Below are 22,554 nucleotides of genomic sequence, written 5' to 3'. Positions count from 1 at the left end.
TTAAACCAGTTCATCTTACTTTGCACTGTCGTCTCAAGACATGTGTAGAGACTCTAGTGTACGAAGCAACGACAGCCAATGCTCGCTGTTTAGGAATAGAGATGAATCTAACCTACCTAACCTAAACACAGCCTCTGCTCATCCCATCCCCTCCCATCATAACCACTGGCACAGAGTCCCATCTAAACCCGCTCTAGCCGCCCCTCCCTTTGCTGCCTGCCTGCCGATCCGACCCACACACCCCGGCCGGCTCTGGCTCTGCCTAATCCTACTGTGTATGTTATGCCATCTTCAAACCCCTAAGTACCAACAACCGCTTACTGAATGGGCGACTCGCTCACCTCTTGGTTACACTTCACACGACGAACGACGGCATTGGCTGTCACCCCCCCTCCCCCCTCCACCCTCCCCCCGGTCCATGAAGCCCCATCAATCGTGAACTTCCAACGGCCCAAACTGTCCTTTATTCAAAGTCTTTTCCCCGTTACTGCCCTACACTACGCATGTGCATGCAAGGAGACGAAGAGGCTCAACCAACATCCTGACGCCAATAATAACTTCCGACGGAGGCTTCATGTTTTGACAATAAGCCAAGGTTGCAGGAGAAAGCAACTTAAGATGGCCAACGCACGTAGTACTAGGGGGTGCCGACCTAAACAAATCTCTTACTTCGTGTACGTAGGTAATGTATACTCGAGAACTGTTCGTTTGTCTTTCGGATTGATGTGGGAGATTACATCTCCATCCGTAGTATTACTTTCCGCGTCGTGCAGACGAATTATGTACCAGAATAGTCTACGGTTTTTGTAGCATAACCCAACGCTGGACACCCAAGAAGGGGAGAAAAACACAAACAAGACATCGGCGGCGTTCCCATTCATACAGAACAGATCGGATGTGTACGCTTCGTTCGCGGCGTGTGCATACATCCATCCTTAGGCGCAGCAATGGCCCTCGCAGCCAGGTGCTGGACTATCGTAATCTGTCCGCTTCCAAAGAGCAAAGGAGAAACAGGTTCATGTATCTCGTCCCTCCGTTATGCAAAAGTCATCTGGATCTCCTTCTCTTTACCAAAGTCGTCGTCATCGTCAATATCCGCCCACGGGTTTGGCACTCCCATGCTGGGCGCCGTCTGGGCCGACTTCATCTCCGGCCGACCAGGGAGGTCATCTTTCGGGGGAGGCCGAGGCGCCGGCGGCGGGTCGTGAAACGAGGTATCGAATGTCATCTCGACCTCCTCGAGCGGGGACGGCGCTGCGTGGTACGGCGACACGGCTCTTTGCGTCGGTGAGAACGTTTGGCTCGAGTGAAACGTTGGTGTCCGCTCCGGCGTGTGAGAATACGAGCCAGTGGTCTCGTACGAGGCACGACCCGGTACGGCGTAGGCGCTCTTTGTTTCACGTAGGGCGTCCCGCGGATTCAGCGACGAATTGGACGAGCTCAAGTCAAGCTTCATCGGCGGAAGCGTAGACTTCAGCTCCTTCACCTGGAAGTCCTTGGGATCCTCTTTAGTCGATGTGTCCTTCTCCTTCGCTAGCTCCGCCCGCATGGCCTCCACGTCGAACAGCACTCCATGATTATTGCCCTCCTTGTCTTCTGTCCTGGGGTTCGGCTTGCTTTCGTCCTTGGTCGAGTCTTCGTAAATCTCCCACTTCTCTTTATCCGCCTTCTTCCCCCGCCCGAAGATGGAAAATCTGCTCTTCTTCTTCTGCCCTTCCCTTTCAAGTTCCTTGCGGGCTTCTTCAATCTCGTTGATGAGTTCGCGTTGGCGCTCCTGGTGGTTGTCCGGATCTGGGTCTTCGATTTCGCTAAACTCGTCGCTCTCCACAAGCCACCCGCATTCTCGAAGGAGACGCGGCATGGCCTTTCGGTATTCCATGTGACCCTTGACGAACTCCGTCACGTCAAAATTCTCAATCCAAGGGAGGTCTTCGATGGGGGCCAGGCCAGCTACTCTACGAGGGCCACCGCCGGTCAGTCGGAAGAGGTATGCTAGAATCCAGTCGTTGCTGCTGTATCCGTTCACAAATCTCCCTGGGACAACAGTGCGTGCTCGCAAGTACTCGTCCTTTTTGATGATAAGGGGCGATCCAAATAGGTAGACGTCCTGCACCACGCCGTACGCCCCTTTTCGGGCCAGCTCCAGGAGGCAGGAGAAAATCACCCGCGATCCGAGTGAGTATCCAACAAGGGTTACTGGGCGTGTTCCCAAGTTCCTGTCAATCAAAGAGTCTGCCAGGATCAGACCAGCGGCCCAAGCCCTGTCCTGCGACACACTCCATGGATTGTCAATCAAGTACGCCAGCTTCGTTAGAACGACTGGCAATGACAGGGCGGCCATCAAACTTGTCAGGATGGTGCTTGCCAACACTTGCTGAAGACCTTGGGTAAGAGCCTACAGTTGTTAGATACGGCAGGCAAAGGACCGGGAACTATTTAACTTACCTCTGTCGCAAGAATGTTGATGGTGTCACCCATACTTCTCAACATTTCAGGCTCCCAATAAACCGAGTAGATATCACCCATGATGGGATCCACAGTGCTGAACGGCAAGCGGACGTCATCCACCTTGCCCGTCATCCACCCCGCCACTGTCACTACGAGATGGACCCGTTTGTTATTGTGTAGCGGACGATACTCAAACGTCTTGACGGCTCCCGTTCGCCTGTCCGCGGCCCGAACACCGATGACACCGCCAGAAGCTGCCGCGCTGGACGTAATGATCGCAGCTCCGCCGACTCCTCCCAGAAACGTCGACGTTCCGGTCACTCCAATGGTGGTGAATCCTGCCGCCAAACCGGCACCGATGACAGGAGCAAGCAGACCAGCCGACAAGCCGATGACCAGGCCGCCGCCGACTGTAGCCAGACCCATCATCATATAACGTTTCCTAAGAGCTTGTTTTCTCCTAAGCTCCATATGTTCGTCCTCATTCCAGTTTTCCTTTTCAGCGGCCTGCTGCATTTCCAGAGCATCCGTGACCTTCTTTTCAAACTTTCTAACGTCCAACCATTCAATCCCAAGACTCTTGCCGACTCGCTCCAATAGTATTCTAGACCGACAATCATACACAGAGTCGGCAATCAAGAGCAGGAAGAGATCGCACAGCACGGTCCATCGCAAGTCAATGTCAATCTTGTCAGAGGTGACCATCTGGGCAGGAGTCTTGACGGGCGGCAGCTCCTCCCCTTCGTGAATTTCGTATGTCGGAGGCGCCTCGGCGGCCATTTCGTCCTGAGAAAAGGCCGGCGAGGGAGGCGGGGGCGACTTTGGCGACGAGAGGGAACCCGAGCTTGGGTGCTTATCCTCAGCCATGGGGTTTTTGACTCGTGCATTAGCCATCAATATTGGCGTCAAGTCGGAGGGCACAACGCCGTGGTCGCTCAGCTGCTCAACCATGATCTGCTCCGCGGAGCTAATGTCCATGTGCGAGTAAAGGCGGACCATCATCTTCTGTCCCCACATCTTCGTTGATTCGGCAGACATGTTGACCTCTTTCTTCGTAGACCTCGTGTGTTCGACACTCTCGGCCGCTTTGACCATGCTGTGGATCTCCAGCCTTGTCAGTCCCACGTAGGCGACTCTCTGCCCTTCGGTGAGCAGGTCCTTGGTCGCCTGCATCTGGGAAACGGCATCACGTGCCTCGCTGTCGTCCTCGCCAATGCCTGTGCCCTTGACTTCTTTGAAGAGGTACTGGGTATTGTCGTCCATGCTCGTCGCTGATTCCGCATCGTCGTCCATGACTACCCGGGTATATCCTTTCCCTGCGCCTCCGAGCCCACCGTAACCGTACTTTTCGTCCTCTTCATCGGCGGTATACTCCTTTGCGACCAACCTGTTGTCATCGTCATAAATGTCATAGGGTGCATATGATGGCATCGTTTGCCATTCATCATCCTCCTTGTCACCCTCTTCCTTTTTATTCGACGTCAGCTGCTGGTGCGAGAATTCTGACATAAGCCCGTTGCTAGCTATGCTCGTGTCTCTGTGGTGGTCCTGGGCCTTTGGCGGTGTCGGCTTGGCTCCCTTGGGTTCTGGCTCATCTGCCTTGTCGACCAGTTTCACTGGAGATTCTGGCCGCTCCTCTCTCAGCTTAGCAGTAGGTGCTGATAGCTGTGGCTCCGTCTCATCTGACTGGTTTGCCTCAGTGTTGACTGTGTCATTCTTGTCTTTGCCTGCGTTCTCTTCCGTAGACTTCTCTTCCACTATCGACTGCTTGTCCGCCGTATGCATCTCGGTGGCTGGCTCTGGTGATTGGCCGGCCTCCTCCCCCATTTTCTCTACGTTAATTAAGGCACCGTGAGCTTTGTTCTCGTCTTTACGGGTAATTGTCGGCAACGGCTTGTCCTTCATGTCTCCTTGGTCCAGGTTGGACGTCACAGGAGTTGACGGGGCGTTGGAGTTGACTCCCGAGGCAGCGGCAGTAGCGAGCTGCTCGGACTGTGCATCCTTAAAGTCATCATCGTCGCTCTCTGACAAGGCTTTATTCTCAACTGATGTTTTGTCTTCGGCCGCCTTTGTCTCTTTGGTATCATCCACCTTCCTTTCTTCTCGTGGTGGCGCGTCCACGGGCTGCTGCAGGCCGGGATGGACGTCGGTCGTCTGATCGGTCTCTTCGGGCGGTGGGGGTATGTATCGTCTGATGGGCAGGCCGAAATCGTCAAACTCCGGCTTCTCGCTTGTCATAACCGTGGTTGCAGAAGGTTGCTGTGTTGCAGGTGCATCTGGTGCATGTGCGCCGTTCGGTAGCTTTTGGACCGCCTCAGTGTCGACGTTGGCGGCGGTGGTCCTCGGCGGTGAGGGATTGTTGTGGGTATCTGTAGTGGTAGACTCGCCGGAGCCCGCCATGATGAGAGGTGATGTCGTACTTTACACAAGCATGCGAGCTGCCTGAACGTGATAGTATATATCCAGGCAGGGCAGGGCAAGAGGGAGGGGGTGGTCGCTTTTGTGTGGAGCAAATAGGTTGTTGGTCTTTGCTGGTCGAGGGGTGCGTAGATAAGACGACGCGCAGTAGGCCAACTACCGACTCCGTAGAGTAGGTAAGTGGCTTAGCATTGGAATTACTATGTTTTCCGAGTGTGCCGACGCGCGCATAAGCGAGCAACTCGCTGCAGCTAGACCTGCTCAAGATATCAAGTCTCTGACTGCAAGCACGTTCGACAAGCAGGCAGCAGGACAGGCAGGAAATGGAGAAAGGGAGACTTCCACGTGTTTGTTGTCTGGCAGAATGAAGTACACCCTTAGTGAAATTTGACCGTTGAGTGAAAGGAGAAATGGCCCCCCATGACGATCCGCTAGAGTGCAATTTCCTGTGGGGCTGACTAGCACAGTGCACCACACCACTCTCACGCATGTTGTGCTTTGCCTCACCTCCGCGCGCTGAAGAGAGCCGGCTATGCGGCTCGGAGGGCGAGTGAGGAAACGATGGGCCAATGGCAGAATCGGACTACCTACATAAATTTCTTGCAGTACAGAGGGACTGTGCTTACCTGCAGCAGCTGTAAATTACATAGCAGGCATGTAGGTGTATGCTGCCAACACCACGACTGTGATTGTTTCAGTGACTGAGAGCTCTGGCCTCTGTCCAGCCTTGCTACAGCCCCAGGCGGACGACTTCTCTGGCAGACTGACGACATTCTCAGAACATTTCCATGGGCAGCCCTGGCTCCATTTCGTCTGGCTTGTTCCGCAGAACTTTATTTGTTTTCAAGACAACGGCAAGTAGCAATGCAGTGTAGTACCGGTAGCCCGTTGTGCGCGTTGATAGGATGCCATCTGCGTGCCTGGGAAAGCAAGGACTTGCTTGGTACGAGTTCCTACGCATCGCAGCCGACCAATGGGCCAACCTGCAGTTCATGAGAAATTCCACGGCAAGTCATGAGACGAATCAGAAACACACTCACCCCAAGGGAACCTCCTCCGAGTATTGGGGTGGCACGAATCTCCCATTAATTGGTATCGAATAGCTTTTGTTGTGCCTACATTCCAAACACAGTTCCCGAAACGCCTGTGGTATGCTTTTCTCCAAGCCCTTACGAGCCTTCCGCTGCCTGCTCTACCGGGGCTTTGCCCTGATTTATTGGCGCGCCCGACTCCACGTCGCCAGGCTGGTTCTTGTGACGTCTTCTGCGCTTCTTCTTCGCCGGGCCCTCGCCCTCACCCTCTCCTTCGCCCCCGCTTCCCGCCGGTTGCGACTCGCTCTTCGGTTTCGCACCGCCCTCTGTGATTTTCTTTGGCTTCTTGACCGCCAAAGGGTTCGGTCCCTTGGGGCCCTTCTTCTTGTGACTCTTCTTCTCCTGGGTTCCACTAGCGGGCACCCTTTCTTCCTTCCCGCTCTCGTGTCCTTCGTCATCCTCCCGTTTTCTCTTCTTCTCGGGCCTAACAAGCCCATCGCGGAATTTGCTCTTCTCTTCCTTGTTCCTGATTGCCAGACTCTCCGTCGCCATGGGTTCGAGAATCATGACCGACCGCTTAATGTAGATTTGCGGGACACCGGGGATTTCGCGGAGCATGCGGCGCACATCGGCCGACTGACTTGCGACACAGTAGCGGTGTTTGTTGACCAAGTTTCCCTTCGGGTCGACGACGGCCTTCATGCAGTCCATTGTGCTCAGGGGCTCAGGGTAGTCCTCGGGCAAATGACCGCAACGTCTGCGCTCTAGCGTCTTTGCGAAGTCGATAATCTTGTTCATGTCGGGCTCGTTCTTGCGTAGGTATAGCTTGCGGATTTCGCATTGTGTGATCACTGTGGAAGGTCAGTCGTCAGTCGGAAATCGAGACTTGAACGAATTCTGAAAGGAGTGATATACTTGGCTTGACCTTGCCGTGCAATGTGCGCTCTAGCCCGGCGAGCAGATCATATTTAAAATTATGGCAGTCAACCACCATCTCAGCGTCGACCAGGCATTGGTACGGTTCGCGGAATCCCCAGGTCAACGAGTACTGGTTCATCAACTTGCGATACTGCTTACTTCGTTTCCCACGCATCTTGGATCGGGCGGCTCAGTGGCGCCGTGACGTAGGTTCAGGAAGGCTGAAGGCGGTTGGTTGGCTTGGTGTGTTCGCAAGGCGGTGGTGGAAACAATGTTTGCGTTGAAGTCGCGAAATTTCTCTCCCATGAAAATTGCGATAAGATAAGATAGTCGGGCCCATGGACGCCGGTTTTACCCCACCATAACCACAAGCCAGACAGACACCACGATCAACGTCACTTCTAGAGCACACTGGGATGCAGTTACTATTTAAGGAGGGGGATTCCGTAAATTTGACGGAGGCTGGATTTGGATTGAATTTGAGTTTTCATTTCGCTTTGGCATCCCTAACGTCTTCACCGAAATCGACCGCCCGCAGAACGCCATATATCGTCAAAACAATGGCCACTGTCCAACCTGGACAGAGCATATACCTAGAAATCGATCGCAGCATTGCCCCGTGAAGCCCATCCCGTAAGTCTATTCCTTGTTGATCCTTCTATGTTAATGTGTTAGTTTCATGTGTCCTGCTTCCTTACGAGAGCGGCGACAACGCTGATGTCGTCAAGCTTGCCTAGTCGTTGTCAGTTCGGGGCTTCTTTCAGAATTCTCAAGCCAGCACAGCTTACCTCCCTCACTCGCCAGACCCTCTTCAATAGCATGCTCCATAAATGGACTTTCTGCAAAGGGATCGGTTGCAATCTTCTTAGCGGCAGCCACTAGCTCCTCGGCAGCGAGCTTCATGCCTCCGTTTGCGCCGCCCGTCCGGTCGCCCTCGAGCTTATCTGTCACTCCCTCTCCATTCTCCCAACTTTGTATGCTGTTCTGAACACTGCTGACAATCTCATGTTCCCACAGATTGTCAATGACGCCGTCTGACATGGCAAGAACTACATCCCCAACCTGGAGGTCCACCACATCCATGACCGCATTCTTCTCCGGTGTATCGGGGCTGTTGGTACCAAGCTGACGCGGGCAATCGAACCAGTGCCACTGCTCCTTGGTTTTGTAGACAACCTTCTCATGCTTAGGTCGTAAAATCATAATCTGGCAGTCGCCTAGGTTGGTCACATAGACTTGAGGGACGTCTTCGCCACCGTCGACGGTCTTGTAGTGCAACTGCGCTCCGCTTGCCGTTGTCGTGCCTTGCCAATCGGGGTCCGAAGTCGCTTTCAGGGTTTGCTCGTATGCCATCTGGAGGTACGCTACCGGATCGGGTTTGTAGACTTCTTGAGATCGAGTATTTGCGACATCTTGCTTCATAGCCGTGGCCCAGAAGTGAAGGATCAAGCGCGACCAGAGTCTGTTTTGGTCAGTTCCGCACAGCGAGAATTGATACAGGAACATGCTTACCCAGCATGCCCCCTTGGGCGTGTCGACCAAGCGCCAACGCCGTCGTTGGCGCAGATGAAGTTGTCACTGGCGAACACCGCATCATCTCCATTCGTCTGCCCAAGGATGATCTCTCCGTTGATTCTGGCACGGCGGTCGCGGCTTCGGTGATGGGTGCTGAGCGGATCGGAGAAGGAGCCGGACGGCGGGGAAAGAAAGGGCGGCGGGAAAGGCCGCGGGGCTCGTTTCGCAAAGAGCGAGACTCCGGTCTCGAAGCGAAAAGGTTGCGCTCGTGGTTTCTCGCGGGAAGAATCTGCTCGCGCTGCCGTTGTCGATAGAGAGGCAGCCTTTGGTCGCAACTGCGCCGGCCATGGTGCGGTCCGAGGCACGGTCGGTGGCCGCGCTGTGAAGGGTGATGTCGCCAACAAGGGCCCAGGTAGCCTCCTCATTCCCACTGTGAGGCAGATCAGGCGCCTTTTGCGATGCTTGATCGCAGCGAGACGAAATGGTTGGGCCTGGAGCCGTTATCTTTGGCGTTGGAAAGGGTGCCACTGGATGCTAGGCATGGGCATGGCATGACCGGGGGGGGCGTCGATGTGTTGGTTGGGGGTTCTCCGAACCAGGGGTTAAATTGGGGACACGCGTGCGGAGCGTTTGGACGGCGCAATGGCGTTGGGCTGCAGAGCTGCAGCTGGACGGGACCTCCAGCAAGCTTGCCGGTACGTACCTACAAATTATCATGGAGCTCCGATGCTGCATCACCATGCTACTCGCCTCTCGTCTTAGGTAAGCCTAACTAAAGTTTGTTGTAAGGCGTATAGTATAGATGGTATTGTTTTTGGTGGTTCTTCAAACCCTTGGCTAACAGAAATTTGGTTTTTTGAGGGCACTAAACGCACCTGTGATAGTTGGATAGTGTAGAAAGAAGCTGCTGAAGAGCGTTGGTATGTTTAAAAGGAGGTTGTGTTATGATTAGTTCCTTTTGCCAAGAGTAGCCTGCAATTGACTCAGTACCTCGTAGTTCCTTTCGCCAAAGGTTCCTTTCCTATATCTCAAAGAAGGAGAGCCGGTGAGCCCCAGCTTGCATTGTCTTCAAGGCCAGGCGATTTGTAATGTCCGCAGTTCCCCATCTTCTTTTTGACCGCACTTTGGGAAACAATTTCCTCGCCAGCATTACCGTTTGTACCATGCACTCACTATACCCAGCGAATAATGATAAACAAGTCGCATGAAATCTCTGCTTAAAAACTGCTGCAACTGAACGGGTTGTCGATGGGGCCAACAAGTGGCAATTACTGCAGCTCGACTGCAGAGATTGCCATTCATTCTGGAGTAGCAAGAAAACATAACCGACATTGACGGATGCTGCAGGCTTTTCAGATGGGGGGTTAAAGAAATCACCCGAAAAGAATAACCACCCCCTGCAAGTTTGCTTCTTTTCTTCTCCTCTTTTGACCCTTCGGCATTTCCGGCTAGGAGCGTAGGTACGCAATGCCAATCCGGACCTTGACAAAGCGGATCCCCCCGGGATGCATCACCTGGACGCACACTTGCCGGGCCGATGGACAGCTGGGCCGCCTGATATGGCCGCCGCTTGTCTGCAGCCCGTGCGGCTATAACGGAGCAAAAATAAACCAAGCCGTGGTGCAACATGGGTGGGTGTCTGTGTTCTGGAGCAGTTTGCGCCAATCCCAAACACTCCATACACTTACTTCATTCGAATAGACGGGCCGCAGATGCCATGATACCATGGAAGGGAGAATGGTTATTAACAACACGCAATGTGATGGACGGTTGGCTGGCCTCTACAATCCCGGTCTGACATCACCTCAAAGCTGAAGAAAGGAATGGTTCTTTTGACATGACACGAGCTGCAAATGTATTTCTAGGGCCTCTCCATCCGCACTGATCTTCTTCAGATCATATCCTATCGACAGCATGGATGGCAGGAAACGTAAGCCGGGCAGTTCGAATCATTGGTCTGCTTTTGACGAATTATCCGGTCTAGGGCCGCTTTTACTCTCAGGCCATTCTTTAACCTTGGTTTCAACGACGAGTCGTTATTTCCTGACCAGAGATACAGGTACAAGGCGATCCCTCGTGGCGTCGTACATGTACACAACAGTGACCATATACGGCGGGAAAGAAAACCGTAAAAGTACCATGCTCCGTACTCAACACAATATAAGGGTTGTTCTGTGAACCTCTCACCGTGACCGAGACATTGAATAATCAGCCAAATAGCTCAAATGAAACGCCTTGTGCTTAAGCTCGATACCCCGAGCCATACAGTTGAACTGACATATCATACCTATGGATGAGGGTAGTGGTGTACCTAGTGTCAAGCTGGAACCAGCTCAGCAGGGGTTGTCCAGATTCCTCGTGCATTAGGCATGGCGTAAGGAGGCTGGCGCTTAGTTGTTCACCAGCTGTTCTACCGTACGAGTATCTGTTGAAAATTTACGGCCGACCTCTAAGTGTCTCCCAATGTGCTGTCACCATTTGTGGGCAAACAACGTGCGTCGTCGAGAGGAGCTACCACGAGCGGCCAGCGAACCGTCCCGCCCAGGATGATGTCTCAATTAGCGCCAAAGCCACACCCAATCATAATTGCCTTGCAGCAGTACAACCTTTGTTTAGGTACGTCCTTTCCGAACAACCTTAACTAGTCAGGTAAATTAGAATGAGAGGCCCTCACCCGGCTGTATTCCATGGCTTTCTCAGGGCAGAGCAACAGCGTGGACAGTGTGCATGCGGCTGGTGTCCGAACCGTCTAGTTTCCTGTCTACGTAGTACGTCTAGGGTTGGACAATAGGACTGAGTCTCTCGAATGGTGGGAGCGCGGGTGGGTGGCGTCTTTGCGGAAGATCCAGGAGACCCTCTGGATCATTCATAGAAACAGCAGTGGCTGATCGTTGCATCAAAGGGAGAAGCTCGATATTGGCACGACTCTCGACTCTTACTCGGCGTCAACCGCGGACCAAGCAGCCACCTTAGGCGAGTATAGTCGCTGAGGGCACCATGACCCCCCCCTGTGAGAGCTGCGTGATAATGGGGATAGGTGGTATTCGATGTATGCTGTTCAAGACCCTTGAGGTCGTTTTCTTCTCCCCCTGCCAGCGGCGGCAAGCCAAGGCGAGCGGAGTCCGGGAGCGGTGACAGCACTGCCTTCGCCTTTCGTCTGATGTCGACCATACCATGTGCGATGCACAGGGCCGCAGCATAGCCTAGCATTGTATTCGGAAGGGATCGAGAATGGACCAAACGGTTTCATATCGGACACAATTCCTACAGCAGATCCTCTCAGGCCAGACTGGACTGCAATGTGCCGAGAGGCGGTGTTAATGGCGGCAGTAGCTGGGGGGATTCTACGAAAGGGGGGGGACGGCGTTAACACCCCGCCCCTCTTGGATCCCTGAGCCCATCTAGGTATGTAGTAGTAAGCTGCTGCTCTCCGATTGTCCCAGATCGCCTGGGAGACCCTGTCGACGTTTGGCGCCAGCAACCCGATGAGGCAGGCGGAGATGGCCTTGTGTTTAATCGCAAAATCATGCGATGTTGTATCCTAATTAGGGACTCTGTATCCGCACTTACGCTAGTAGTTTGTATTCGTGTTCACAAGTGGACAGTGGGTTCGCACGCTTCGCTGGAGATGGCGAGCGTGTCATCATCGCGAGCATGCATCGTATAGAATTACTTTCAAAATCCGCGGGGCCAGGATTACCGGGCTTTACGGAACAGCTGGCAGAAAGCCCAGAAGCCAAGTCGGCACTGAAGATTGATGGTGGGCCCGACTCCAATTTGCTGACACGTCGTCAACGGGGCGCGAGCGTTTCGGGGAGATAATGTTGGTCACTTAGCACGTACACGTTTCTACTTGGAGCAGCAATATGGGCGTTGAAGTGCTTGTGATCATAATCGCTGGCATCGGACCAGAGTGTAGGGTGACTGGTGTCGGTGGAGGGCGTGAAGTTATAAATACGTATTCAGTTGGGAGGGCGTTAGAGTGTCTTGGAACTGTGGGATGGAGGTGATCATGCACAACACGAGCCTGCCAAAGTATATCAGATGGCCAGCAAAGTATGTGAGAGCGGCCATCATCAGATTGTAGTCAGTTGCATAAGGATGGCTCCCGCAAAACATTTTCGTTCCCGCGGCCGAGGTGACGTCGTGTGCCTGTACAACAGGATCATAACATGCTGGCTGCGCTATGAGACGCCTCATCAAGTTCGTGCAAAGTCAAGACGTGATGTACACGGCCAAACAGCTGATCCACGGTGCCCGGCCCCATCTTGTGCTGTTGTGCGACACTGACTTGTGCTGCTCCTGTTGAAGGCTTCCATTCCTCGTTACAGCTACTGGAGGGAGGGGCGTCTCAAGTCGGAGGCCGGACTAGACAAAAGGAGAGAGCGGAGCGAAGGTTCTGGAACAAGAGCTGTCATGCCTACTACGTAGTAGGTACTAACAGGCCACAACGGATGCTAGGAGCCTCTGAAGACCGATGAAGTAACAACCGAGGACCTCCCCAGTCGCGAGACCCTACCCGAAAGCGCATGTGGACGGCTGCTTGCTGTTGGACTTTCTCTTGCTTTGTGCACAGCCACCCCGGAAACAGTGGTGCCAGTGTATGTAGTTAATGGAAAGCAGGCTAGGCACCTCAGCTGCGTCCGTCCTCCTCTGACTTCCTGGGCATCCTACAGATGGGATGTGCGGAGTGTACGGAGTATTGTAGAACAGGTTGGCCAGCAGCAAGTGAGGCAAACACAAGTTGGGGGAAACTCTCTTAACCAACAAGAGGCATGTGTCCAAACAGTTGAGACGAGAGCTTGCTGGACGCTTCTAGCGACAAAAAAACTTGATGAGAGTACTCCGTAAGGCACAAAGGAAATTCGTCTTGCAAGTTTGCATGTAGTTCGTCCCGCCTCTCTCCCCTCTTTCCCCTGCCTCTCCCAAACCCTCAAGGACCTCCCTCCCCACCATCCACACTCTGGAACAAGGCGTCAGGTGTCATTAATCGGCCACACGATGGCCACGCGGTGTGACCGCCCAGGCAGGACGCAGGGGACACTTGGATTGTGAGCAGAAGGCGTCGCCTACACAGGGAAGGGGAGGCATTGAGGAGCCTGTTTTATCTTCCCGCGGATCAGAGTCTAGAAACGAACGGCTACCGGAGGATTAAACCGGACACATAAAGGGAGGACGAGCAAACTACAACTATGTACAGGCATGCATCCTAGGAAGGGGGTCGGAAACAAGACAACAATGTCGAGCAAACATGAGCGGCAGAGAAGGGAACGGACCTTAGCAACAGCACAGCACGCCATCGAGATGCCTACAGATACACGGATGCAATACATCGACCCGGCGGCATATCTGCAATGCGGCATCCGCCCAGGCGGGCTCGGCCTTGTCCTCTGCAGCGAATAACGAATACGCCAACGCTACTAGGTAGGGCTAGCATACTTGGGGGGGCGGGGGCAGCAGAGCCACACACTGCCATAGCCCGCGTGCCCGCGTCCCGACCTCGCATTTTCCAAGAGTCTCCATCTCTCCATCTGCAGTCCTCCGGACGGTCGGTCGGTCGGATTGGTAGGCCTCAGCCAGCGATCGACTCATCCACTCAGAGTCTCTTCATCTTTAGTCAGACCCCTGGCGATTCATGTGGTAGGGGTTGCGCGTCCGCCCACCAGCTACCATCCCTGGCCAGCCCCGGGATGAGGCAGGTTATGCTTGCGGGATATCGAATCAACTGCAAACCGCAGGCAGGATTCAGTGCTTGTGGACGTTGCTGACGTTCGTGCAGCGCCAGTCGTTTGAGGGGCTCGAGGCTCGCCGTCTTACACGCGCCCCGCGCCCTGCGCTGTCGCTTCTGGCTCACCAATGGCGCAACCGTGATGGCCGCCTGACGGAGTCAGAGAAAGCAAGATACAGAGAGGAGCAAGCCGAGGGTAGCTGCCCCGTCAAACCAGGCAAGTAAAAGTAAGTAAGTACCTAGTGTAACTGGCACAAACGAAGAGTGCGCATTCGGACCAAAAGCAAACCCACAGCGTCTGGCCGGAAGCTGACTGGTCTTGGCGGCCAAGGGTTTGGGTATCTTCCAGAGCGCTTTTTCGGGACCAAAGGCGGGCCAAGGAACCCTGACGTACTGCATATTTGCGTCTTCCGGCTCTTCCGCATGCCACGGACTTTTGGGGCTGGTTTTCCTTTTTTTCCAATCCCTCTTCTTTTAATCCGTACCCGGTCCACGGGGGATATCAGGTACCTACCTGCTGCAAGACCTTTTCCCCGAGACCGTCCAAGACTGCAAAGTATCTGTAGGATCATTAGATCAAAAGCGCAGCGCTTGCTCGGGGGAACACCAACGCACCTCCGGCGCCGACAAGGCAGGCCAAGCATATGGAAGGAGGACAAGTCGTCATCATCATCATCAAACTCGTAATTGCCATCATCATCAACGTGCTGCGGTCGCCTAGGCTAGCCCGAACGACCGGGCGCCAAAGCCGTGAGTTTGCGTGTGTCGTGTCATGGGAAAGACAACCTAAGCAGAGAACAAGCAAGCCTAAGCCTCTTGCACATAGCGCCATTACGTCGTTGGCCCTCATTCCCTTATTTAGGGGGGTTAAGCTGGATTGGGCTGGGACCAGGCCTAGCCCTGGCTGCCGCCGACATTGTTGCTGCTGGTCGGTGGTCGGTGGTCTGTGGTCAAATGTATCTGTAGCCTGTAGGTAGGTAGGTGGTCCCTTTGCATGTCACTCCCGCTTTTCTGACCGCAGAATACGAGCAGAGAGGGACAAGCCCCGCCGACCCGGGTTTACCTCATCTGCAGTGGCGGCGGCGGCGGCGGCAGCGGCAGCGGCAGCAGGAGAGGATACCTAGCCAGGCAGGTAGGTAGGTGCTGGTAGGCAGGTAGACAGGTAGGTATTGGTGGAAGCACAGGACGGGAGGCCCTGCCCTGTCCTCCCTTGCCTGCCCTGCCTTGCCTTGTCTTGTCTTGCCTCTTAAGCCGATCTTTTCGAGACTGGTTTCTGGCCCTGGGAACACACCCACCAACTGCTACCTTCCTGGCACAACTGGGTGAAGGCTGGTTCAGGTTCAGATCCAGTCAGTCAATCCCATGGGAGGAGGCAAGGAAGGTATCCGACCCGTAGTAGGCAAGCAGGCGGCGTTGCTAGTTCTTGTTGCATAATCCGCCTCGCCTCCCGTATGCGCGCCTCGTCCTTTTTCTGATTTGACACGTCCTCCTCGCTGACATGCGGGTTTCATACATCATCTTTGGGAATTCCTGGTCTTGCTGTTTCTTTCCCACCTCCCCGTCCTCTCGACCTCACTCCTATACCCCCAAATTCCATTCAAACTAGCTCGTAACCCTCGTGGGAGGAGACCGGCAGACCAAACGACTCATCATCATACATACCATACATGCCCATTGTCTGAATCCTAATCACTGTCGTTTGGTCATTGTCGGCCGGGTCCTTCATTCGTTCAACCGCATTAATTCACCCGGCACACACACGAGTCGACGACCAAGACGACGGCGGTAACAAACGACGACGGCGAGAACGGCAACAACTACGACGACAACGACGGCGACGGCGACGATCCTGCTCCCCATCTCTCCCGTCGCTCATCCATAAAGGCCGGCATCATCCGTGCTTCCCGCCGAGTCACCCAACGTCATCCACCGCTGCTACCAGCAATCACTACCTACCACCACCTCCACCATCACCATACGATAATTTAACTAAGGGTCCACGAAGCCCACGCCCTGTACTCGGTACGCAGCGCGCGCGCGCGCTAGGCAGGAGACAGGACCCCTTTCGATTCCGAAACCCAGAGTCCCCAGTCCAGCGCATATTGGGCCCCCATCTCCGCTCATTCCTCGAATCCTCGGGATCCTCGTCGCCTTCCCGCGCCGGCCGGCGTGTCCTGCTCATCCAAGAACGTCTTGGTTGTGCACGGCGTAAGCCGAGTGTCTCTCAGTAATTTGGTTGCATGGTTGCTGGCTTGGCGTAGAAACCACCGCCGTCACCAGCAAGATGGGCCGTAATCGAGGTTCGTACTCGCTCGCTTTCCCACATTCCCTCACCCCTTGCCTTACCTTGCCTTTCCTTGTCTTGTCTTGCAATGCGGTGCTATTGTGCGCGTACGAGGCTTTTCGCCCTGGCACATGCCCGGCCTGCATCACCAATCCCACGCAGCAGTAACGTAAACCCAGTCTACCCAATGCCCATCTATCCCTTTTACTGAGTTACGCATTCTATGTTCATGCTGTGGCGTCGCCATGCGGGTATCAAATACCCAAGCCCGGCCCTTTTGTTCTGCTCTTCGTTCAAACTCCTAGCAAACTAGCTTGGCTGATCCATGATCACCACTTTCTCCTGAACTTAGTTCTTGCTGTCGTTGTTCTCGTCCCCATCACTCCCTGGCTCCATCACCGCCCCCCTCTCCCTTCCACCCGCTCCCTCACATCCCCGTCGTGTGATCCTGGCCAATTACTTGGGCGTCAGGCAATATTATTGCTTTTATTATCGTTGTTGTTACTATTATTATTATTATTATTATTTCCTTTTCTTTAGGCATTACTGATGCTAGACGGGCGCGCATTATGCTGACCAAATCTGCATCTTCCGTGGGAACAGTCTTGTCTTTCATGTCCCAGTTTTCTGGTACCCCCAGAGACTCGGGCAAGAATCAACCAACTCCAAATTCGTCGCCTCCCCACGATTCGACGACACCTTTTCCTCCATACAACTACAAGGCGCAGCCACCGCCGCCGCCTCGTCAGCAAACAGAGCCCTTCCCAGAACCTCCCCCCAATTTTGGCCAGCGCCCCGCAACCCCGACTTCGCCGACGCGTCCACTTTCCGAATATGCGTCTTCGCCCGCCAACGGAACTGCAAATAGCTCGCCGGTAAATGCCCCCAGGTCCGTCACTGGCCGCCAAAGAAGTTCCTCCCGCCCACTTTCGATGGTAATGCCATACCAACCGCCCCTCATGGATATCAACGAAGACACCATTCCCGAACTCCAGCCCATCTTCACCTTCCTCAACAGCCATGCCAACAAGCTGTATCAGGAGGGCTACTTCCTCAAGTTGGACGACCAGAATACTCGTGAGTCTATGCTTGCCGCATTATCTCTTTATTCGTGCAGCCTTCCCCTGCTGCAGGTGACAGCAGCTCACCTGCACGCGCAATACTTGGACCGATTGCTGATCCGACCAACCTGACAGAGGGAAAGCCAAATGCCGACCGCACATGGACAGAGTGCTTCGCACAGCTTGTCGGCACTGTCCTTTCGCTATGGGATGCTGCAGAATTAGACGCCGCTGGAGAGGACGGCGAGATCCTCCCAAAATTCATTAACCTGACGGATGCATCCATCAAAATGGTGAGTTGAGATAGTGTCGTCTTGCCCCGACATCATGAATTGGCGGGTTGCGAATGCAGTAGTGGGGGTGGAATCGAGTGCTAATTTAAGCGATCCTTGACGAATAGATCGAATCCCTACCAACGCGATCGAACGATGAACAGCCATTACAGAACATCCTGAGCATCTCAACTGCCGGCAGGAACCGTTACTTGCTGCACTTTAACTCCCATCATTCACTAATACAATGGACCGCTGGCATCAGGCTCGCCATGTACGAGCATTCGACGCTTCAAGAGGCGTATACCGGTGCCCTCATCGCCGGCAAGGGCAAGTCCCTCAACAACATTAACCTGATCATGGATAGATCCAAGTTCAAGACCGAGGAATGGGTGCGTGTGCGATTTGGCGCCGGAGTGCCCTGGAGACGGTGTTGGTGTGTCATTTCTCCTCCCGATGAGAAAGAGTATGCGAAGGCACAGAAGGAGATGCGCAAGAAGTCGCCATACGACCGGTCGACGCCGACCCTCAAGGGAGACATCAAGTTTTATGACACCAAGAAGGACGGCAAGAAGCAGAAAAAGGCCCGCCCAATCGCCACAATCACCGATGCGTACTCTTCGTATGCCATCTACCCCCAGGCAAAGTCGCTCATCGATGCATCTACCCTGCTGAAGATCGAAGGCAACATCACCATCCACTCCGACCCACCTTCATCGACAGAGGGTTTCGTGTTTATCATGCCCGAGACCCATCCCGCCGTCAGCGGTTTTGAGATGCTGCTGCGCTTCCTCTTTCCCACTTGGGATACCTTTAACCTCTATGGCCGCCCGGGTAGACTCGTTGCTAGTGTTCTGGACCCGAGATCGCTCATGTTTGCCATGCCAAAGCATCGAAGATATGGTTACCTCGAGATCCTCGACGTTTCTGGGCTCATCCTGGAGGAGGGAAGCTCGTCCTGGTCGGAGCGTGAGTGGAGGAAGAAGCTTAAAGAACTCACTGGTAAGCGGATGAACGCCGTTGACGAGAGCCAGGGTGTCCGTCAAAGAAGTGGAAGCAAGAAGAGCAGTCGTCTCAGCTTTAGCAATGGCACTGCGAGTCCTGCCCCAGCCAAGCCCAGAGTGGGGTTTGCCGACGATTCCATTTCGAACCGTTCATCTAGGTCCATGTCTCTGGGCACACCCATCCGCTCCGGGACGGCTCCCGTGACGACTTCACACCCACCTCCCCCGCTGTTGGGCATCAACAAAGCAAGCCATGCCCGCAACTCTTCAGACCCACACTTGCTTGGCCACTCGCCGCAGCAGAATGAGGATTGTGGCAGCGACAACAGCTCTTACAACCTACCCGCACAAGGCCCTACTCCTGTTGGAGGCGTTCTGCGTTCAGGAACTCAAAGCTCAGAGGAAGACACTGCCCGTAGCACGCCAGTGCAAGAGATTGAGGGAGGTGCGCGCAACATGGAGTCGCCGGAGCCAGTTGCTGCACCGCCTGCTTTCAACTATGGTCCTAACTCCAAGCCTGCTGGGAAACCTTACCATTCACCAGATCTTCGCAGGGCTACTACCCGCCTGTCCAACACCACCTTGTCCCAGTTGACAAAGGCAGGAGGATTCATGGTCCCTCCAGATAGCCCCTCTGATGATTCGTCTGAGCGCAGGAGCGGAGAGGATACCGCACCATCCAACCCTCTGGTACATCCTCAAGCCAATCCCGTACGAGGAGGCACTGCTAACGATACACTGTCTCGTGAAGCTCTGACCTCTAACCCAACCCCTCCTCCTTCCGGCGGTCTGCCGCCCCCTATTCCGCCCATGAACCAGAAGCGTTCCCGATCGCCCCTTGCCCAACAGTCCCCTGCCCAGCAGTCCGGTCCCCCTAGTCCTCGTCATCAAGCCCAAGGACCTCAAGGCGCAACCGGCCCTCCGTCCGATGTGAGAGGTCCCCAACAAATGAAAAGCCCTGTCGAGGAATATCCTCCTCAATTCCCTCAGCAACAACTCCGTCCTCAACCGTCGTTTAGCAACTTCTCCCGGCCAGAAGGAGCCAGAACTCCCCCCATTGGGGGGCCGGGCCGAGTTCCCACACCTGAAATCAGAAGCCGCGGCATACAGTCCCAAGCTATGGGCCCGCCGCCGCCCCTCGATCAGTCTAGAGACCCTCGCACACAGGGTCGCGGTGTGCCGCTTCCCGGCATCGACACGAAAGCTGCTTTCCAACGCAAGCCACTCCCGGTTCGCTCGGACAGCCTGAGAAGCCCGCATGACACCCCCCTGTCATCGGTCAGCGGCAGCAGCTGGGGCAACAATCTCATCGACCAAGTGGGCTTCCAGCAAGTTCAGCCTCGCGACGCTAGACAGTGCACGCCATTGCCCGAGCAACAAATTTATAGAGCGCAAACTCAGCGGAGTGATGCTAGTCACTACGACGATGTATCCTCAACTGCCAGCCCAGACTACGCCAGCCGCAAGTCGAGCGAAACTCTGCACTCCCAAAAGTCTTTCGAACGGCCCAGAGCTGGTGTTCTGAAGACTGTAGGTGGCACCGAGTCTCCGAGCTCGGACTTCAACATTCCGGACATCAACTTTGGCCCCACGGTCAATTACGCCGCCAACCCACCCGCCAGGACCAAGACACCGACGTCCCTGAACAACCAAGGCGCCGTATCGGTTCTTCAACGCCCATTTTCCCCAGCCGGATTGAGATCTCCTACGAATGTACAAGGCCACAACCGACAGGAATCTGAGGAGACAGTCAGGAAGGTCGCCTGGCAACCCGGTGCCGCAGCTGTGCCAACTGGGCAAGGTATCAGCCCGGAGCAATTTGTGCAGCAACGTGCCGCCCAATCTACAGTTCCCATGTATTCACACGGTCGGACGCCGTCTGGTAACATCATGACCATGCGATCGATGACACCAACTCCTACCGTTAACCGAAGCGGCTCTTCAGAGATGCTCGCCCGTCACTCCCGCAGTAGCTCCGTAGACCTTTTGCAGCGTCCCAGTTCCCGTGGCGCCAACACATTGTTCGACATTTCTAGCAGCGGCGAAGTCTCGTCTCACCTCTCGGCTCGCGAGCAAGAGCATGTGGCACGCATGACGGGCTTACCCCTCATCTCCATGGCCGGCAGAAGCGGTCAACAAGGCCAACCCGGAGCAGGTTTGGTGGGCGCGATTCACGCCCGCGAACGTGAGAGACAACAGGCCAAGCAGGGTCTAAACACGCAAGCAGTGCAGCATGCCATCAACCAGCGGCAACAGCAGCAGGTGCTGGTCTACCAACAGCAGGCCTACCAACAACAGATGCAGCGACAGCAACAGCAGCAGGTTTATCAGCAACAGCAAATGTACGCTCAACAGCAGCACCAGCAACCCATGTCCCCCCAAGGCATGTACGTTCAGAACAACATGTCCCGCGGCCAATTGGGATCTCCACGTGGACAGCCAAACGGCTATGGCGCCGGGCCCGCACAGAACTTTAGCTACGGCCAAGTAGGAAGCTACGGTCCCGCCAGCAACTACGGTCAAGGAGGCGGTGCTTGGGGACAGGGAGGTGGCTTTCCCAATCCGATAGCTATGCTCCAGGGTCGCCAGTCTCCAGGACCCCAGATGATGGACCCTCGATTCATGCCACAGGGGGCCTACTCACCTGGATCTCAACAGTTCGGTCGAGGTCAAGTCTACCCGGCTCAGTACCCTGGACAGGGACAGGGACAGGGACAGGCGTTTTAATCGGAAAACGAGCGAGAGGGAGGGAGAGGGGGAGGGGTCAAGAAGATGACGAAGGAAGTATTGGGGATTGCATTGAAAGATACAATAGGCGGGCAGCATACCCCGGACCCGGGATGGATTTCATTTTCGTGATTGGAACACTCACCATGGAAGGCGTTTAGGAGGATATCACAGACGCAGAGGAACGCTGTTTGGCATGAGTTTTGAAGACTGGATAAGCATCTGGGTTTTCCTTTTGTCGCATAATTAGTGGTGTGAGAACAATAGCATTGGCGGATAGTGGCATGACGACTAGCAGAGACGGCCGAATACACGGCCGGATATAAATGATGAAGCAAAAGACAAGAAGAACTGAAGTATACGTGATATGCCGCCTGGCTGCTGTGATTTGTTACGCTCTTGCCTGCAGTTCAAGCTGGCAAGCTGGTAGTTGTGGTCTAACAACGAACGAGAAGCTCGGGCCGGCAGAGCAAGACCTCCGCTGAGTAGTTAGGCAGTCAGACATGCGTGAATTGGTGGTGCACAAGCTCTCGCCAAATGATTCACCAAAACTTGCGAACTATCGAGTCCAGATAGTCCGCATCGTTGAGCATGGGTGCGTGTTGTCGAGAATAGGCATTAACGGGCGCGAGCCAGTGGTGACACCAGCGCCACGTTCAGCAAACCATTTGAATCATCCAAATCCAAGATGAGGCACCAGCCTACCACCTACCTACCTACCTAATGAGAGGCAGCAAATGCTTGCTTGGAACGGTGTTCTCGAGGCATTGATACTGAGGGTCAACTTGGTGCCACCCAGTAGCTGGCTGCCTGGCAGGACTTGGCGAACAGTCCGAACAAGACCTTTGCCTCGATGGCCAACTGTTTGTCACCTAGTGGACTCCTCTTTCCCCTAAGACCCTCCCGTCCGTCTTGCCGTCATCGCGTCCTCTTCACCGTCCTGACCCGTCACGTCACCCTCAGGCGCGTCTTGGCCCAGCGCGGCACGGGAGGGTACGTAGACGTGGTAGGCGTACATGTACTCTGTACGCGGAGTACACGTAGGCGCAGACCCGTGGATGGTAGATAAGTACCTACCTGTTTGTTTAGTAAGCGCGAAAGGACTGGGGTCAAGCAAAGCGCCGACTGGCTGACAGCGGCTGCAGGTG

At 54.7% G+C, this 22,554-nt stretch overlaps 5 protein-coding genes across 5 annotated transcripts; 1 reads left to right on the top strand and 4 right to left on the bottom strand.

Moving 5' to 3' along the window:
- Positions 1 to 923: 923 nt before the first annotated feature.
- LY79DRAFT_320890 (uncharacterized protein) lies at positions 924 to 4,987 on the bottom strand. The gene is made up of 2 exons (XM_060552407.1): positions 2,446 to 4,987; positions 924 to 2,395 (listed from the first exon to the last, which is right to left on the bottom strand). The coding sequence occupies exons 1-2, from the start codon at positions 4,846 to 4,848 to the stop codon at positions 1,037 to 1,039; spliced, it is 3,762 nt and encodes a 1,253-aa protein (XP_060418637.1). The 5' UTR covers positions 4,849 to 4,987; the 3' UTR covers positions 924 to 1,036.
- An 885-nt stretch (positions 4,988 to 5,872) lies between these two features.
- Positions 5,873 to 7,194, bottom strand: LY79DRAFT_539406 (Fcf1-domain-containing protein). Its single transcript, XM_060556822.1, has 2 exons — positions 6,813 to 7,194; positions 5,873 to 6,748 (listed from the first exon to the last, which is right to left on the bottom strand). Exons 1-2 carry the CDS (start codon positions 6,988 to 6,990, stop codon positions 6,036 to 6,038), a joined length of 891 nt encoding a protein of 296 aa, XP_060418636.1. The 5' UTR covers positions 6,991 to 7,194; the 3' UTR covers positions 5,873 to 6,035.
- A 14-nt stretch (positions 7,195 to 7,208) lies between these two features.
- Positions 7,209 to 9,117, bottom strand: LY79DRAFT_320730 (uncharacterized protein). Its single transcript, XM_060552406.1, has 2 exons — positions 8,328 to 9,117; positions 7,209 to 8,277 (listed from the first exon to the last, which is right to left on the bottom strand). The coding sequence occupies exons 1-2, from the start codon at positions 8,753 to 8,755 to the stop codon at positions 7,539 to 7,541; spliced, it is 1,167 nt and encodes a 388-aa protein (XP_060418635.1). The 5' UTR covers positions 8,756 to 9,117; the 3' UTR covers positions 7,209 to 7,538.
- A 5,460-nt stretch (positions 9,118 to 14,577) lies between these two features.
- On the bottom strand, positions 14,578 to 14,969 carry LY79DRAFT_539395 (uncharacterized protein). The gene has a single exon (XM_060556821.1). It carries the CDS (start codon positions 14,906 to 14,908, stop codon positions 14,630 to 14,632), a length of 279 nt encoding a protein of 92 aa, XP_060418634.1. The 5' UTR covers positions 14,909 to 14,969; the 3' UTR covers positions 14,578 to 14,629.
- Positions 14,970 to 16,911: 1,942 nt separating this feature from the next.
- On the top strand, positions 16,912 to 21,406 carry LY79DRAFT_507119 (PH domain-containing protein; the record flags this gene model as incomplete). The annotated part of the gene is made up of 3 exons (XM_060553790.1): positions 16,912 to 17,419; positions 17,539 to 17,696; positions 17,804 to 21,406. The coding sequence occupies 3 exons, from the start codon at positions 16,912 to 16,914 to the stop codon at positions 21,404 to 21,406; spliced, it is 4,269 nt and encodes a 1,422-aa protein (XP_060418633.1).
- Between the last annotated feature and the right edge of the window lie 1,148 nt (positions 21,407 to 22,554).

This window comes from Colletotrichum navitas (assembly GCF_030913465.1).
Source record: "Colletotrichum navitas strain CBS 125086 chromosome Unknown LY79scaffold_6, whole genome shotgun sequence".
In the NCBI taxonomy this organism is placed as follows: Eukaryota; Fungi; Ascomycota; class Sordariomycetes; order Glomerellales; family Glomerellaceae; genus Colletotrichum; species Colletotrichum navitas.
Note: the sequence above shows the minus strand (reverse complement) of the source record. Positions and strands in the feature narration are given on the sequence as shown.